The sequence below is a fragment of the Carcharhinus amblyrhynchos genome, chromosome 23, assembly GCF_965287045.1.
Source record: "Carcharhinus amblyrhynchos chromosome 23, sCarAmb.v2.hapA, whole genome shotgun sequence".
Lineage (NCBI taxonomy): Eukaryota > Metazoa > Chordata > Chondrichthyes > Carcharhiniformes > Carcharhinidae > Carcharhinus > Carcharhinus amblyrhynchos.
Window position 1 is genome coordinate 30,854,419 of NC_137346.1, and position 16,267 is coordinate 30,870,685.

The 16,267-nt window shown below is 42.6% G+C and overlaps 1 protein-coding gene across 1 annotated transcript in view; it reads right to left on the reverse strand.

Annotated features, from left to right (window-relative positions):
- The window catches only part of LOC145357251 (calcium-binding protein 8), a 330,782-nt gene that overhangs the window by 237,958 nt on the left and 76,557 nt on the right, over positions 1-16,267 (reverse strand). The window contains exon 4 of the mRNA XM_080210426.1: positions 12,827-12,939. Within this exon, the coding sequence (XP_080066552.1) occupies positions 12,827-12,939 (113 nt within the window). The remainder of the gene's footprint in view (positions 1-12,826; positions 12,940-16,267) is intronic.

The following is a 16,267-nucleotide window of genomic DNA, read 5'->3' on the forward strand; positions in this document are numbered from 1 at the left end:
GGCCCTCCGGCCCACCAAGCCTGCACCAATCATGTTGTTCTTCCTAGACCAACTACCTGTATCCTTCTATACCCCACTCATTCATGTACATATCCAGATAAGTTTTAAATGTCACTAATGTATCTGCCTCACCCATCACCGATAGTCATGGCTGAGGTGACTGAAGATTGGACAGTGGCAAATGTTGTGCCTTTGTTTAAAAACGGCTGCAGGGAAAAGCCTGGGAACTACAGGCCAGTGAGCCTCATATCTGTGGTGGGTAAATTGTTGGAAGGTATTTTGAGAGACAGGATCTACAGGCATTTAGAGATACAAGGACTGATTAGGGACAGTCAGCATAGCTTTGCGAGTGAAAAATCATGTCTCATAAATTTAATTGAGTTTTTTGAAGGGGTAACCAAGAAGGTAGATAAGGGCAGTGCAGTTGATGTTGTCTACATGGACTTTAGCAAGGCCTTTGATTAAGTTATTGCATAAAGTTAAGTCTCATGGGGTCCAGGGTGAAGTATCTAAATGGATACAAAATTGGCTTCTTGACAGAAGCCAGAGGGTAGTTGTAGAGGGTTGTTTTTCAAACTGGAGGCCTGTGGCCAGCAGCGTGCCTCAGAGATCAGTGCTGGGCCCACTGTTATTTGTCATTTATATTAATAATTGAGATGGGAATATAGGAGACATGGTTAGTAAGTTTGCAGATGACACCAAGACACCAGCTGGGCCGGATGGTTTTTCATTCCTGGCTTTCATTTTCTTTGGAATTAGGCCTATCAGTTGTAACCCATGGAAAAATGTTCTGGGGACATTTTAGGAGACCCAGCTGCCCTTTATTAGCTGCTAGTACCTGAATATTCAATGCATCTAGCCCTGACATCTGTCAAGTATCAGAACCCCTAAACACTGAACAAGCTGACACTTGTAGCTGGATTATAGGTGCATGCAGTGAGATGTAATGGACCCAACAGTGCTGCTCCCAGACACCTTCACCAGTTCTAATGTACACTCCACATAATTCTATGCAACAATTTGTAGTCCAAATCTCTTTACCTCTCCGTTACATTGAAAAATTGACTACTTATAGCTATCCCTAGAATTAATTTTAGTTCTCATGTTACCTTATGACCTGAATCTTATGCTCCCTGCCCACCTCCCCCACACCATTAGGTGGAGGAAACCATCCTAGATCCTGCATGCCCACCCCAACCTAGAAGCAACTTTATGGTGGTGGTGGTGGAGGGGGAGGAGAGAGGGGGCAGTGCCGCATGAGCAGAGGCCTGCCCTTACTCCAATCAATGCTCTTGAGTGGCCACCAAAGGGCCTTTTCCCACTCAGTCTCAATTTTTAGGCTGGTGGACAAATGACAGATTGGGAGAGGGAGAGAGTAGAAAAGTCTAACAACGTAAATCTTTGGCAGGAAGGGGAGAGCTCCTCCAAGAGCTTCTCTTTTTGATTGGGAGCAGTTTAATTGCATTTCTGAAACGGAACTCAGCACAGTCACTCTCAGATGAAGCAGGTTAACTGAGCAACTGGTTCAACTCAGTTTCAAAAGTATTATTTTAGGGGCCCATAATATGGGAGGCAACCTTCAGTGCTGCACACTGCACTGTGAGTGCTGCGTGACAAAGCGAGAGTTCTTTGGAGTTGGATGAAAACAGGGAGAAGATGAAGCTTAAAGACTGAGAATTCAGTCTCAGTCTGGGCAGGAAGAAAACACAGCAGAGATTCACAGACACTGAGAGCCGGGGAACTGATTTGGTGAGTAGCAGGGAAGGAGGAGTAATTGTTACGTGATTATTGCTTGTTGTTGGCAAGATCACAAACTGGGAGCTAACCTGTGAGGAAGGAACGGACAGAGCAGAAGAAAAACACTGAGTGAGCCAGCGACAAAGCTCTAAGTGACATCACGATTCAGAGAGTGATGTACAACAGCTGATTGGTGAGTAACAATCAGGGGGGTATTTCTTCCCCTTTTTAACTCTTGCAGGGACACCAGTTTGGAATAGCTGGTGTTTAAATAGGGGTAGGCCCCCTGTACAAGGCCAATTTTGCTGGTATTCGACAGGAACTTTCAAAAGTTGACTGGAAGAGTCTGTTGGTAGGCATAAGGATGGTTGGTAGGTGGGAAACTTTCAAAAGTTTGTTAACCAGGGTTCAGGGTAAGCGCATTCCTTTTAGAGAAATGGGCAAGGCTGGTAGAAGTAAGGAACTCTGGATGACTTGGGATATTGAGGCCCTGCTCAAGAAGAAGGAGGCATATGATACGCATAGGCAGCTGGGATCAAATTGATCCCTTGAAGAGTATGGAGGTTGTCGGAGTAGACTTAAGAGAGAAATCAGGATGGTAAAAAGGGGACACAAGGTTGTTTTGGTACATAAGGCAAAGGAGAATCCAAAGAGCGTCTTCAAATACAAAGGCCAAAAAAGTAACTAGGGAGAGAATAGGGCCTCTGAAGGATCAACAAGGTCATCTATGTGCAGGTCCACAAGAGATGGGTGAGATCCTAAATAAATATTTCTCATCAGTATTTATTGTTGAGAAAGGCATTGATGTTGGAAAACTGGGGAAATAAAGAGTGATGTCTTGAGGAGGTGCTGGAAATCTTAAAGCACATCAAGGTAGATAAATCCCTAAGATCTGATGAAATGTATCACAGGATGTTGTGGGAGGCAGGAGAGAAAATTGCAGGTCCCCTAGCAGAGATATTTGAATCATCGTAGCCACAGGTGAGGTGCCTTAAGATTGGAGAATGGCAAATGTTGTGCCTTTGTTTAAGAAGAGCTGCAGGGAAAAGCCTGAGAACTACAGGCCAGTGAGCCTAACATCTGTAGTGGATAACTTGTTAGAAGGTCTTCTGAGAGACAGATTCTACAAGCATTTGGAGAGGCAAGGACTGAATAGGGACAGTCAGCATGGCTTTCTGAATGGAAAATCATGTCTCACAAATTTGATTTGAGTTTTTGAAGGGGTAACCACGAAGGTAGATGAGGGCAGTGCAGTTGACGTTGTCTACATGACTCTTGCAAGGCGTTTGACAAGTACCGCATGGTAGATTGTTGCATGAGTTAAATCTCACAGGATCCAGAGTGAGGTAGGCAATTGGATACAAAATTGGTTTGATGACAGAAGATGGTTGCCGAGGGTTGTTGTTCAAACTGGAGGCCTGTGACCAGCTGTATGCCTCTGGAATCAGTGCTGGGTCCACTGTTATTTGTCATTTATATTAATAATTTGAATGAGAATATAGGAGGCATGGTTAGTAAGCTTGCAGATGACATCAAGATTAATGGCACAGTAGATAGTGAAGGAGGTTATCTAGAATTGCAACGGGATCTTGATCAACTGGACAAGTGGTCTGAAGAATGGCAGATGGAGTTTAATTTAGATAAATGGGAGATGATGCATTTTGGTAGATCGAACCAGGGCAGGACTTAATCAGTTAATAGTGGGGAACTTGGGAGAGTTATAGATCAAAGAGATCTTGGAGTACAGGTTCATAGTTCCTTGAAAGTGGAGTCACAGACGGACAGGGTGGTGAAGAAGGCATTCAGCATTCTTGGTTCATGTCAGAACATTGAGTACAGGAGTTAGGATGTCTTGTTGAAGTTATACAAGACACTGACCAGACCACAGCTGGAATACTGTGTGCAGTTCTGGTCACCCTATTATACAAAGGATATCATTAAACTAGAAAGAGAGCAGTAAACAATTACTAGGATGCTACCGGGACTTGATGGTTTGAGTTATAAGGAGAGGCTGGATAGACTGGGACTTTTTTCTTTGGAGCGTAGGAGGCTTAGGGGTGCTCTTATTGAGTCTATAAAATAATAAGGGGCATAGATGAGGTAGGTAGCCAACATCTTTTCCCAAATGTAGGGGAGTCTAAAACTAGAGGGCATAAATTAAAGGTGAGAGGGGAGAGATACAAAAGGTCCAGAGAGGCAATTTTTCCATGCAGAGTGTGGTGAGTATCCGGAATGAGCTACCAGAGGTGGTAGTAGAGGCAGATACAATTTTGTCTTTTAAAAGCATTTAAACAGTTACATGGGAAGATTGTATTCAGGGATATGGGCCAAACGCAGGCAATTGGGACTAGCTTAATGGTAAAAACTGGGCAGTATGAACAATTTGGGCTGAAGAGCCTGTTTCCATGCTGTAAACTTCTATTACTCCATAACCTGTACTCTAAATTACAGGGAAAATCTAAGAGTACAGTTCAACTGTATGGCAGGAGAATCTAGGGAATGTTCGTCCTGCAATATGTGGCAAATCAGTGACACTTCCCTGGCAACCATGTATGCATGACATATGTCCAGCTGCAGCTCCTGAATGACTGCACTGCATGACTGGGGCTGCAAATGGACACACTTTGAAGCATCCATGAGGCTGAGAACATCTTGGGTAGCATGTTTAATGAGCTGGTCACAGGGCAAGCAATAGCTGCACAGGTGGAAAAGCATTGGGTGACCACCAGGAAGAGTAGTAGGCATAGGTGGGTTGTGTAGGGGTCCCCTGTGGTTATCCCTCTCTCAAACAGATATACTGTATTAGATACCGTTGAGGGAATGGCCTCTCTGGGGAAAACAGCAAAAGCCAAGTTTATGACACCATGATGGACTCTGCTGCACATCTGGGGAGGGAAAAGACTGGGAGAGCTTTAGTGACTGGGGAGCCGACAGACATTTCTATGGCCATGAATGCAACTCTCAAATAGTTTGTTGCCTCAATGGTGCCAGGGTCAGGGATGTCTTAGAGCGGCTATAGATTATTCTGAAAGAGGAGGGTGAACTGCCCGTGTTCATGATACATCTTGTTACCAACGACACTGATAATAAAAGGAATGAGGATCTGCAACTTTAGCGAGTTAGGTAGTAGATTAAAGAGCAGGGCTTGTAACATTGTAATCTCTGGATTACTTTCGATGCCATGTGCTATTGTGTTTGGGAATTGGAAGATAGGGTTAATGAATGCATGGCTAAATGAATAAAGTTGGAGAGAGAGAGCTTTAGATTTTTGTATCACTTCTTGGATTGTTGCAATCAATGTTACAATTAAGTGGATTTTCACAGTAACTTCATTGCAGTGTTAATGTGAGCCTACTTGTGACACTAGTAAATAAACTTTAAGTGGCTTGCTAGACCATTTCAGAGGGTCAACCATCTTAATTCCAGATTTTATTAGTTGAATTCAAATTCCACCAGCTGCTGAAATGTGATTTGAATTCATCTCATGATCACCACACCACCACCTCCCACTGGCATAATTTAAAAGGATAGGCAACAGAAGCTGAATTTGGTGTTTTGAGATGCTCCAATTTCCTCCCATGGTCCAAAGATATGTGGGTTAGGTTGATTGGCTAAGCTCAATTGTCTCTTCATGTCAGGCCAAATTAATAGGATAAATACATGAGGTTGCAAGGATAGGACCTGGGTGGAATTGTTGTCACTGCAGGCTCAATGGGCCAAATGGCCTCCTTCTGCACTGTAGGGATTCCATGATTCCAAACCTTGGCAATTCTACAAGTATAGTCACAAGAGTGCTCAAATGAAACAAGTTAAAGAACTCATACTAAGCAATATTCTCCTTCTTGTTAAAACGTAAGTGGTGACACTATTGGATCTGCTGTCATGTGACCAATGGTAACAAGCTGTAAGGGTCAGTTGACCCAGTAAACCATGTAACAAAATACAGAATGATGTGATGATCAGCTGACTAGTTGATTCACTATAAATAAGAACCTGTTGGGAATTGTGGGGAACTTAGAATGGCCCAGGGTGAGGCCTCAAATTTGGAATAATTAAGTTTCTTTATTAAACCTTTTCTCTGGTTTGTGAGTTGAAGCAAGTTTTGTTATCCTTTTATTGTCTACACTGGAAGCGTTCCTTCTGGATCAACACTTCTTGCCCAAGAAGATGAAAATATACCCTCAGATTAGACAACAGGAGGCAGTTTGAATTTAGTTTTTATGAGATGCATGTTTACAGCCTATTTGTTTTACATATATATGATCTCTAGGGCACAAACAACAGATAAACAGCTTTGTAAAGGTGACAATTCTGTGCCATCAGCTTATTTTAACACTTCTCCTCCCCAGGTAACTGAGAGTAGATGACTTCTGACTGTAGCCAACCAGCTTCTCGGGTGCTATCCAAACAAGCTGGCACATTCCATCAGCCCCCACTTCCACCTTGGGGATGAGTTATCGGTTGGTATTGACAACCTCCAATTCCAAGAGACTTTTCTTCATACTGAAGGACTAGCTGCTGGTTCAAACACAAAGCGTCGGCACATCTGTGTTGCTGAAGTTGTGTGCTACTCGCTCTTAATTCTTAGGAATAGTGCAATTATAAAGCCCGTCAGGGACCTCAACTCTGACTGCATCCCGGGAATAGATTTTCCAATTAATAGAAACGTATAGTAAAGGAGGAAGCCGTTCAGCCTCACACTTGTGCAAGCTCTTTCAAAAGTACTATCCAATTAGTCTCATTCTCCTTGGTCTTCACAGATCGTCCCTCTTCAAGTATATACAGTTTCCTTTGGAAATTTACCACTGAATCTGCTTCTGTAACACTTTCTAGCACTGAAATCCAGACCATTAGAGCTCGTTGCATAAAAACAGTTCTCCTCTCTGGGATAGCACGGTGGCAAAGTGGTTAGCACTGTTGCATCACAGTGCCAGGGACTGGTTCAATTGCCAGCTTGAGTCACTGTGCGGAGTCTGCACGTTCTCCCCATGTCTGTGTGGTTTCCTCCAGATGCTCCGCTTTCCTCCCACAAGTCCAAAAGATGTGCTGGTTAGGTGCATTAGCCATGCTAAACTCTCCCTCGGCGTACTCGAACTGGCACCAGAGTGTGGCACTAATAAATAAACTTTAACTTTCCTTGTGCCAGTTATCTTAAATTTGTGCTGTCCAGTTACCAACCCTCCTGCTTATTGGTGTTATTTTAAATGAGTTATCGCAAGTGTTATGATAACGCCAGTCGAAAAGTGTTCACATCAACTAATTTATCATGATGCCGTTTTAAAAAAATATATTTGTCCTACATTATTTCTGTTTCCTGACTTGTTGAAGTTGAATAATTAAATCTGGAATTATGGGAGGTAAGTAACAGGGTTTCAATGACATTCTGAGCACCTTCATCAAAGGAAATCAATTTTCACCAATATTATTTTGTCTTATTAGAAACAAGACACGATGACTAATTCTTTACTTAAAACAATACAGTATCTGCTGAGAATTGATGACAGTAAATGCACAAGTACCACTGTGTCCATGGAAACAGCACATTTCAAGGAGTGACTGTTCACTAAGCAGTTCCCAATCATTCACCTACATCCAGGGGTATTTAATGGCTTCCTTTCGAGGTCAGTCAGGAACGCATAAATCAATCACAAATTTGCAATTTGACAATTTCATAAAACTGCCAGGCAGAAACAGACTTTCCCACGTTGGTATAGATTATGATTTTTTGCAGTAGTGGAAAAATGGCCTTCATGGATCTGGAGCATGGGGATGAGAATCATATCAGCCACAATTGAATGACGGGGGCAGACTCAATGGGCTGAATGGCCTAATTCTGCTCCTATATCTTATGGTCTTATGGCGCCATGAAGTGTAAAAATCAGGAGTGGTGTAAAGCAGGCCATCAATCCACAAACACCCAGCTGGTACAATTATGCAGTCAAAATCAACTTCATTATGGTGTGCTTATTCATGAATTATTGTATTTTTTGCAAGTATGAGTCCCCAGAACGATGAACATGGTGGACATCAAACTGAACAAACTAAGGTACAGAATCACTGTAAAAATGTTCTTACTGACTGAAATATTCAGAACGGAAATGGTACTTTATTTGGCTTCATTCGGACACGTGTGATCCCACCATCCACACCCCCACCCCACCACAGCATATCTGATGACATATCTTGTATGTCTTTATATCTTGAGATAGGAAAACAGATGGCCAGCCTGCCTGTCGCCTTCTCATCCGCTCCCAATCTGTATCCCAATTAACTACATGGGGTTCTAGGCTTGATAAGTAAAGGTATGGAGCACAAAACCAGGGAAGTTGTGACAAACCTGTATGAAGCACTACTTCAGAAGTACTGTGTGGAGTTCTGGGCACTGCACTTCAAGAGGATGTGAAAGCTTTGGTGAGAGTTCAGAAAAGATTTATGAGAATTCCTCCGGGTTGAAGGGCTTCAGTTATGCGGATATGCAGTACCTCTCCTTAGAGAAAAGAAGGCTGGAAAGATATTTGATAGAGCTGTTAAAAATCATGAGGAGTCTAAGTAAAGTAGATGGAGAGAAACTGTTCCTTTTGACTGGCAGATCACAAACCAGAGGACACTGGTGTAAGTCAGTTAGCAAAAAAAGCAATAATGGCAAGAGGAAAAGCTATTTATGCAGCACTCCCTGAGAATATGTTGGAAGCAGATTCATATGGGTAGCAGCTAGGACAGCTGCCTCACAGCGCCAGGGACCGGGTTCAATTCCCAGCACTGTATGTGCGGAGTCTGCACGTTCACCCCATGTCTGTATGGGTTACCTCCAGGTGCTCTGATTTCACCCCACAGCCTGAAAGGGTGTCGGTTAGGTGCATTGGCCATGTTAAATTCTCCCTCAATGTACCCGAACAGGCACTGGAGTGTGGAAACTAGGGGATATTCACAGGAACTTCATTGCAGTGTTAATATAAACCTACTTGTGACTAATAAATAAATAAACAATCATGACTTCCAAAAGGAATTGAAAAAGCACCTGAAGAAAAAAATATTTGAAGGGCTTCAGAGAAAGGATGGGGGACTGGAACTAGCTGAATTATTCTTGCAGAGAGCTGGCATGTTAATGGCAGGCTGAATGGCCTCCTTTGGTGCTGTAACCTTCCTATAGTTATGTAATTATAAATATATATCTTCTGGACTCTTGATTATTGGAGACTAGATGTAATGCTCAAGTTGCACATTAGGTCCCTGAGGAAGCAGCCCATTGTATTCCAATCCCATTGAAACATCTCATCCCTCAGTTGCACCCTGAGCATCACTAGCTAAATCTATCTAATAGTGTCACAAGTAGGCTTACACTAACACTGTAACTAAATTACCGTTAAAATCCCCTAGTCATCACACTCCGACGCTTGTTCGGATACACTGAGGGAGAATTTAGCATGGTCAATGCACCCAACCAGCACATCTTTCGGACTATGGGAGGAAACTAGAGCACCTGGAGGAAACCCGTGCAGACATGGGGAGAACGTTCAGACTCTGCACAGACAGCGATCCAAGCCAGGAATTGAACCCAGATCCCTGGCACAAGCTATCAAAATACTTGGATATTGAGGGCTGGGTAAGTGAATTTAAAGGTCCAGCTACCTTTAATGATTTGTTCTCAAATGCCCCCAAGGCTCTCTGTTCTGTATGCGCTTTAGAATTGTGTCCTTTAGTTCATTTTGCCTCTCCCTGTTCTTCCTACCAACTTGTGTCACTTCACAATTCTCTGCATTTAATTTAATTTGTCATGTGTCTGCTTTTTCCAGCATCTTGCCTTATACACTTATTCTCTTTTATAATACTATCCTCCTTACAGTTCTTAATACTCCTAAGTTTTAATTCATCTACAAATGCCGTGTGTGCCTTGGCATAAGTCATTGAGGTGCATCTAGAAAAGCAGCGGTCCCAGTACCAAGCCCTGTGGAAACTGTTCTCCAGCCTGGAAAACAACTGTTCCCCACCACTCCATTTCCTCTTTGCTGTCAGCCAACTGTATATTGAATTTGCCACTGTCCATTCTTTCCACAGACTTCAACTCTTCTTTTATTAGGTGGTACTTTATCAAACGGCCTTTGGGAATTCATCTACACCACATCAGCCACACATAGGAAGAAACCATTTCCATTTGAGCAATGAGAAATTACAAATTTAAAATAATTTGCAAAAGGGCTAGAGGGGAAATAATAAGAAACATTTTCACATGGTGATTTGTTAACATCTGAAAACATTACCCAGTGGAGTGGTGGAAAGCAGATTTTGTTGGAGCATTCAAAGGCAATGGGATATGTACACAATAGGACTAATTTGCATAGTTTAGGAGAAAAGGTTGATGAGTGCTCTTTCAAAGAGTCAGCATATGTATGACAGACCAAATGGCCTCCTTCTGTGCTGTGAGATTCTAAGGTTCAGTTGATTCTATGTTAGGGCACCGCCAGTGGTGCTACACCATTGGTACAAGTTTAAAAACTGTATAAGCTCTGGCTGAACCTCAGTCATGATGTGGGTATGCCGGCGTTGGACTGGCGTAAACACAGTAAAAAGTCTGACAACACCAGGTTTTAGTCCAACCTATTTATTTGATAACATACTCACTAGCTTTCGGGGTTACCCCCTTCATCAGGTGAATGGAGAGTTCTGGCCTCAGACAGAGCATATAAAGCACAGACAGTTTAGAGATTACTGATTAAAATGCGAATCCTTACACCTAACCTGCTGTTCAAGACCTGAAGTGGCTGATAATGTGAGTGGAAGGAGCACTGATCACAGGTTAAAGAGATGTGTATTGTCTCCAGACAGTACAGTAAGTGAGGTTTTGCAAACCCAGGCAAGTCACGGGGGTTGCAGATAGTGCGACATGAACCCAAGATCCCTGTTGAGACCGTCCTCATGTGTGCGGAACTTGGCTATCAGTCTCTGCTCAGCGACTCTGCGCTGTCGTGTGTCGTGAAGGCCGCCTTGGAGAATGCTTACCCGAAGGTCAGAGGCTGAATGCCCGTGACCACTGAAGTGTTCGCCAACAGGAAGGGAACAGTCTTGCCTGGTGACTGTCTGGTGCCTGGTCACGGGCATTCAGCCTCTGACCTTCGGGTAAGCATTCTCCAAGGCGGCCTTCACAACACACGACAGCGCAGAGTCGCTGAGCAGAGACTGATAGCCAAGTTCCGCACACATGAGGACGGTCTCAACAGGGATCTTGGGTTCATGTCGCACTTTCTGTAACCCCCATGACTTGCCTGGGTTTGCAAAACCTCACTTACTGTACTGTCTGGAGACAATACACATCTCTTTAAACTGTGATCAGTGCTCCTTCCACTCACATTATCAGCCACTTCAGGTCTTGAACAGCAGGTTAGGTGTAAGGATTCGCATTTTAATCAGTAATCTCTAAACTGTCTGTGCTTTATATGCTCTGTCTGAGGCCAGAACTCTCCATTCACCTGACGAAGGGGGTAACCCCGAAAGCTAGTGAGTATATTATCAAATAAATAGGTTGGACTAAAACCTGGTGTTGTCAGACTTTTTACTGTGTGAACCTCAGTCACACAGGGAAAGCTATGTGAAAATGACAGGTTTTGATTAAAGTAAACTCAGATAAGAAGGGCCATCAAACTGAATGATATGCAGCTGCAGTTAACGTCTGCCCACTAGAACAAGGAACAATGGAAACAGCGATCGAGTTACCATTGGTCAGAGATATAGCTATCATTTCTTGATGATATAACATGCACAAGTTTTAATTTGACATTATACCCTTACGTATGCATGATTTAACTATAACCATGATTGGTTAGGGGTAACTACTACTCTGCTAATTACTTATAATTGAAGCTGAGACTTTAATTGCCTGTGTATTTCTGAATTTTTCATTCTGAATGCCCTGAATGGACATTCAGGTTCCTATAGTTACAGTAAAGCTCATTTTGGAACCACTCTGTTACTTTGTTTTGTCTTCTTGAAGGAAACAATAGTTTTTAAATACAACTAGAAAACCATCGTGCAGCCCCCTAACATTCATCATACCACTCTTGAGTTATTCCTGGTATCTACTGATCACCCAATGATGACACAAACCTCCTGCTTGGTGGTTGTCTTATTAATTAGCTGTGACGATCATCACTGGGCGAGTGGAGGGAGTAAGCAAGGTGTCTTTCCAGTTGAGTGAGCTCAATTTACATAAAAATCAGAACCGTTATTTCACCACACCAATATCATTGATGGCAAACTGTGTTTTCCCAGCACATTCAGTGAGCTTGTCACTCTGCAGCTCCCACTGAGCCGAGCGGCAGCGGGAACAAAAAGCAGGAACAATCGAGTGCTTTTCATTAACTGTGCCAGCTGTCAAATAGCAATTATGAAAGAAAAATCATTTTGTAACTCAAATCGCCACAATCCAAACACCAGCAAATTCATACCAACCACAGTATAATTGCACTTTTCATAACATTGCCTTAAAATATAAAATTCTCAAACATCATTAAACAAAAAATGCAGTAATGGCACAATTCCCATTCCACTGGTTCCCTCTGAGCAGACCTTTTTATTCCACGGGCGTATATAGTGATCCCCAAGGAGACAATGTTCTCTTTTCATTATTTGTAGACAAATCACAAATGCATTCCTGATAACTTTGGAGCCTAACAATTGTATTTCAAACCGTAGGTGGACCTCTGGAAACTAGTTTCAAATATGAATTCCTGGTATGCCTGCACGGAACAATTAACAGCCTGATGTTAACTCCTGTGGTATCTTAAATGAGTGGATCTGATTTATCTTGTCAAAGGAAAGCTGTTGTCACGTCTGGAATCATTGCGGTATCGCAAAAGGACATGCGTGCATTTTTACAAAACAGCAGATATTTTAATGCAAATTTAAAACTGTACCTCATGTGATGTACAATCACCACGGCGCTCAGCAACTGAAATCAGGACACCTATCCGACAGCACATTGATTGCTTATCACGTACATTAAAGTATCAAGCCAGCTTTGTTACCATGTGGCACACGGCACCAGACTATAATAACGCGGATGGCATTACCTATTCTCACCAAATAAATACCTTACCTGCCAAAATATGGAGTCTATTGTGCTGCCATGAAACCCTTCCCGCACTTCAGATGACAACAGTTTAGGGCCAAGTATCGTCATAAATTCATCAAAGTCCACTTGTCCATCACCTGCAAATACACAAATGAGGAAATAATCATGCCTGCAGAAACTCCGTTTTTGATATTGGTTTTTTTCAAGTTGGTGAAATTAAGGGTGAGAGTTTTCCCAAGCCTCCATTGTACTCATCGGCTCACTCGCCTGTCCTTTCAGAGGCATTGTCATTTAAAAACGGGCAGCGAGTGAGGAAGGAAATTTTCAGAAGCATTGTCACATATCTTGCTTACCAGTTTGTTGCTGGTGGTACTGACCCAATGGATTATCAGCATTTGATGGCCAACAGTCTGGCTTTGGGTAGCATCACCAAATAGAAGGATGAGTGGGTAGGGGAATTGAATCAACTGGCCTCAACAGTGAGATGCTTCAGTATCAGGAGGGGAGGACACATAACCCAATACTCTGGAATGCAAGGGGGTGGCAACTAGAGGTTTGAAGTTTATTTATTAGTGTTGGTTTCCCATAGTCCTTCCCTATCCTGATCCTGGCCACTTTGAAACTAGCTGGTGTGCAGTGTGACTGCAAACACATGTCACAGCACAGTTCTGTGTGCCAGCAGCCCTCTAGTGCCTCGTGAGAGCATGGGCAATGTTCAGGCAAGCTTTGGGTGTCTTTGCAGCAGGATTTGCCCTTCATGAGCTTTAGGCAACAGTGGCCAACGTTCCCACACCCTTCACATTATGCAAGTTAAAATCAAGAATTCAGGTGCAGATGTCATTGCTCTGCTCTGTTTTAAGATGAATGTGCAAATATTAGGAATATTTATTTTTAAAATCCACCTTACTATTCAAAACAAGGTCAGAGCAATACCCTATTCCCTATCTCCCTACCTCCTTCAATCAAAACCGACATCCCATTAGTCTATTTTGATTGCTTTTTGCACCATCAGCCAGCATTTATGCTCCCCACACCACCACCACTATATAATTCGTCACATTTCTCTCTCTCTTCAGTTTTGTACAAGGTTCATATGGCCTCAAAACATTAACCCTGGTTCTCGCTCCACAGATGCTTCCTGACCTACTGAGTTTATCTAGCATTTTTGGTTTTTATTTATGCCCCAAGGTCTGGTGAACTCCTTTATTCTTTTAACCATCACACCCATGCTCCCTTCAATGTGTTTCTGCTTACATTGTATTCCTGATTACCATTCTTACTTTTAAAGTTTACATCCTCACACATTCTATTATGCAATATCCACTACTGTTTCATGATTACAGATTTGTTGACCTTCAGTTTTCCTTCTCAGTTCAAAGATCCCCCACTTTACTCCCAAAAGCCCGATAGTCCATCAGAAACACATTGGCAAAACCTACCCTTCTCTAAAAGAAGAAAATATTCCCTTGATGTGATTCTTGCCGCACTATCAGCAGCTTGGTGCAAGTTTTGATTTAATGAGAAACTCAGTTATATATTTCTCATTACATATGTTTAAACATAATTATTTCTACTGCCAGCTTTTCCATTATGATTCTTTCACCCTGAAGTTATTAAATTCTGAGTTTAAAGAACTCTGCCTTATATATCATTTGGTATAAGATGGCGATAAAGTTATATTTGAAAAGAAAATTATGCTATGTGTTACTACTGACCACTTGCTGCCCGTTAGCTCCTCACGCTGTAACTAGCTTTAGAATAAGGTTCATTCTATTACAAATACAATCTATACAACTTGTGGTGTGTATATGTGTGTTGGTGCTGACGTGATTTGCCTGCAGCACCCTATGGGAGGCTCAAAGATGTAGCGCTATTACCACTGAACAAATCTAATGTTACTTGAATGACACCTGCTAAAATCTCAAATATAGGTTACAAAATGTTTTAAAAGTTATTAAAATAAATACAGCCACATTATAAATGATACGATGGAATGAAAATTTACACCACAGCAGTCCTACACAACTCCCAAAAAAAACTCTGAAATCAGGGTCTCAACTGTCCTTTGACAATATGGATGCAAATGTATGGCTCCCATTCTGAGGACCTTGTTTCTTTATAGGGGGGGTACACATAGAAGCCTGTATTTTTCTTAAATTATTATTTCAAGAGAGATGGGTGTCACAGGCTAGGCCAACATTCATTGTCCATCCCTAATTGCCCTTGAGAAGATGGTAGTGAGCTGGATTCTTGAACTGTTCAGTCATGTTGTGTAGGTACACCCCAATGAGGAAGGGAGTTCCAGGATTTTGACCCGGCAACAAAGAAGGAACAGCAATATATTTCAAAGTCAGGATGGTGGCTGACTTGGAGGGGAATCTCCAAGCGGTGGTGTTCTCAGCTGTTGCTGCCCTTGACCTTTTAGATGGAAGTGGTCAGGGGTTTGGAAGGTGCTGTATAAGCAGCCTTGGTGAGTTTCTGCAGTGCATCTTGTAGATGGTACATATGGCTGCCACTGTTTGTCGGTGGAGGTGGAAGTGATGAATGTTTGTGAATGGGGATGCAATCAAGCTGGCTGCTTTGTCTTGGATGAAGTCAAGTTTCTTGGTGTTGTTGGATCTGTACCCATCCAGGCAAGAGGAGAGTATTCCATCACACTGCTGACTTGTGCCTTGTAAATTGTGGACATGCTTTGGGGAGTAAGATGTTAAGTTACTCGCCATTGGACCAGCCTACGTTCAGCTCTTGTAGCCATAGTATTTAAACGGCTAATCTAGTTGAGTTTCTGGTTGATGGTAACCCTCAGGATGTTGATAGTGGGGGATATTAACAGTTGGAGATGGCCATTGCCTGGCACATTTGTAGCATGAATGTTACTTGCCACTTGTCAGCCCAAGCCTGGATATTGTCTGGATCTTGTTGCATTTGGACATGGACTGCTTCAGCATCTGAGGAGTTGGAAATTGTGCTGAACATTGTGCAGTCACCAGCGAACATCCCCACTTCTGACCTTATAATGGAAGGAAGGTCATTGATGAAGTAGCTGAAGGTGGTTGGGCCTAGGACACAGTTGTGATGAACTACTGCAGTGGTATCCTGGAATTGAAATGACAGACTACCAACGACCACAACCATCTTCCTTTGTGGTGGCATGACTCCAGCCAAGAGAGAGATTTCCCCCATTCCCAAAGACTACAGTTTTGCTGGGGCTCCTTGATGCCACACACAGTCAAATACATACAAACATACAAATTAGGAGCAGGAATAGGCTACTCAGCCTCTAAAGCTCTGCCATTCAATAAGATCATGGCTGACCTGATTGTAACTTCAACTTCACATTCCTGCCTATCCTTGATAACGTTTTATTCCCTTGTCGATCAAGAATCTATCTAGCTCTGTAAAAATATTCAAAGATTTTGCTTCCACTGCCTTTTGCGGAAGAGATTTCCAAAACCTTCTGAGAGA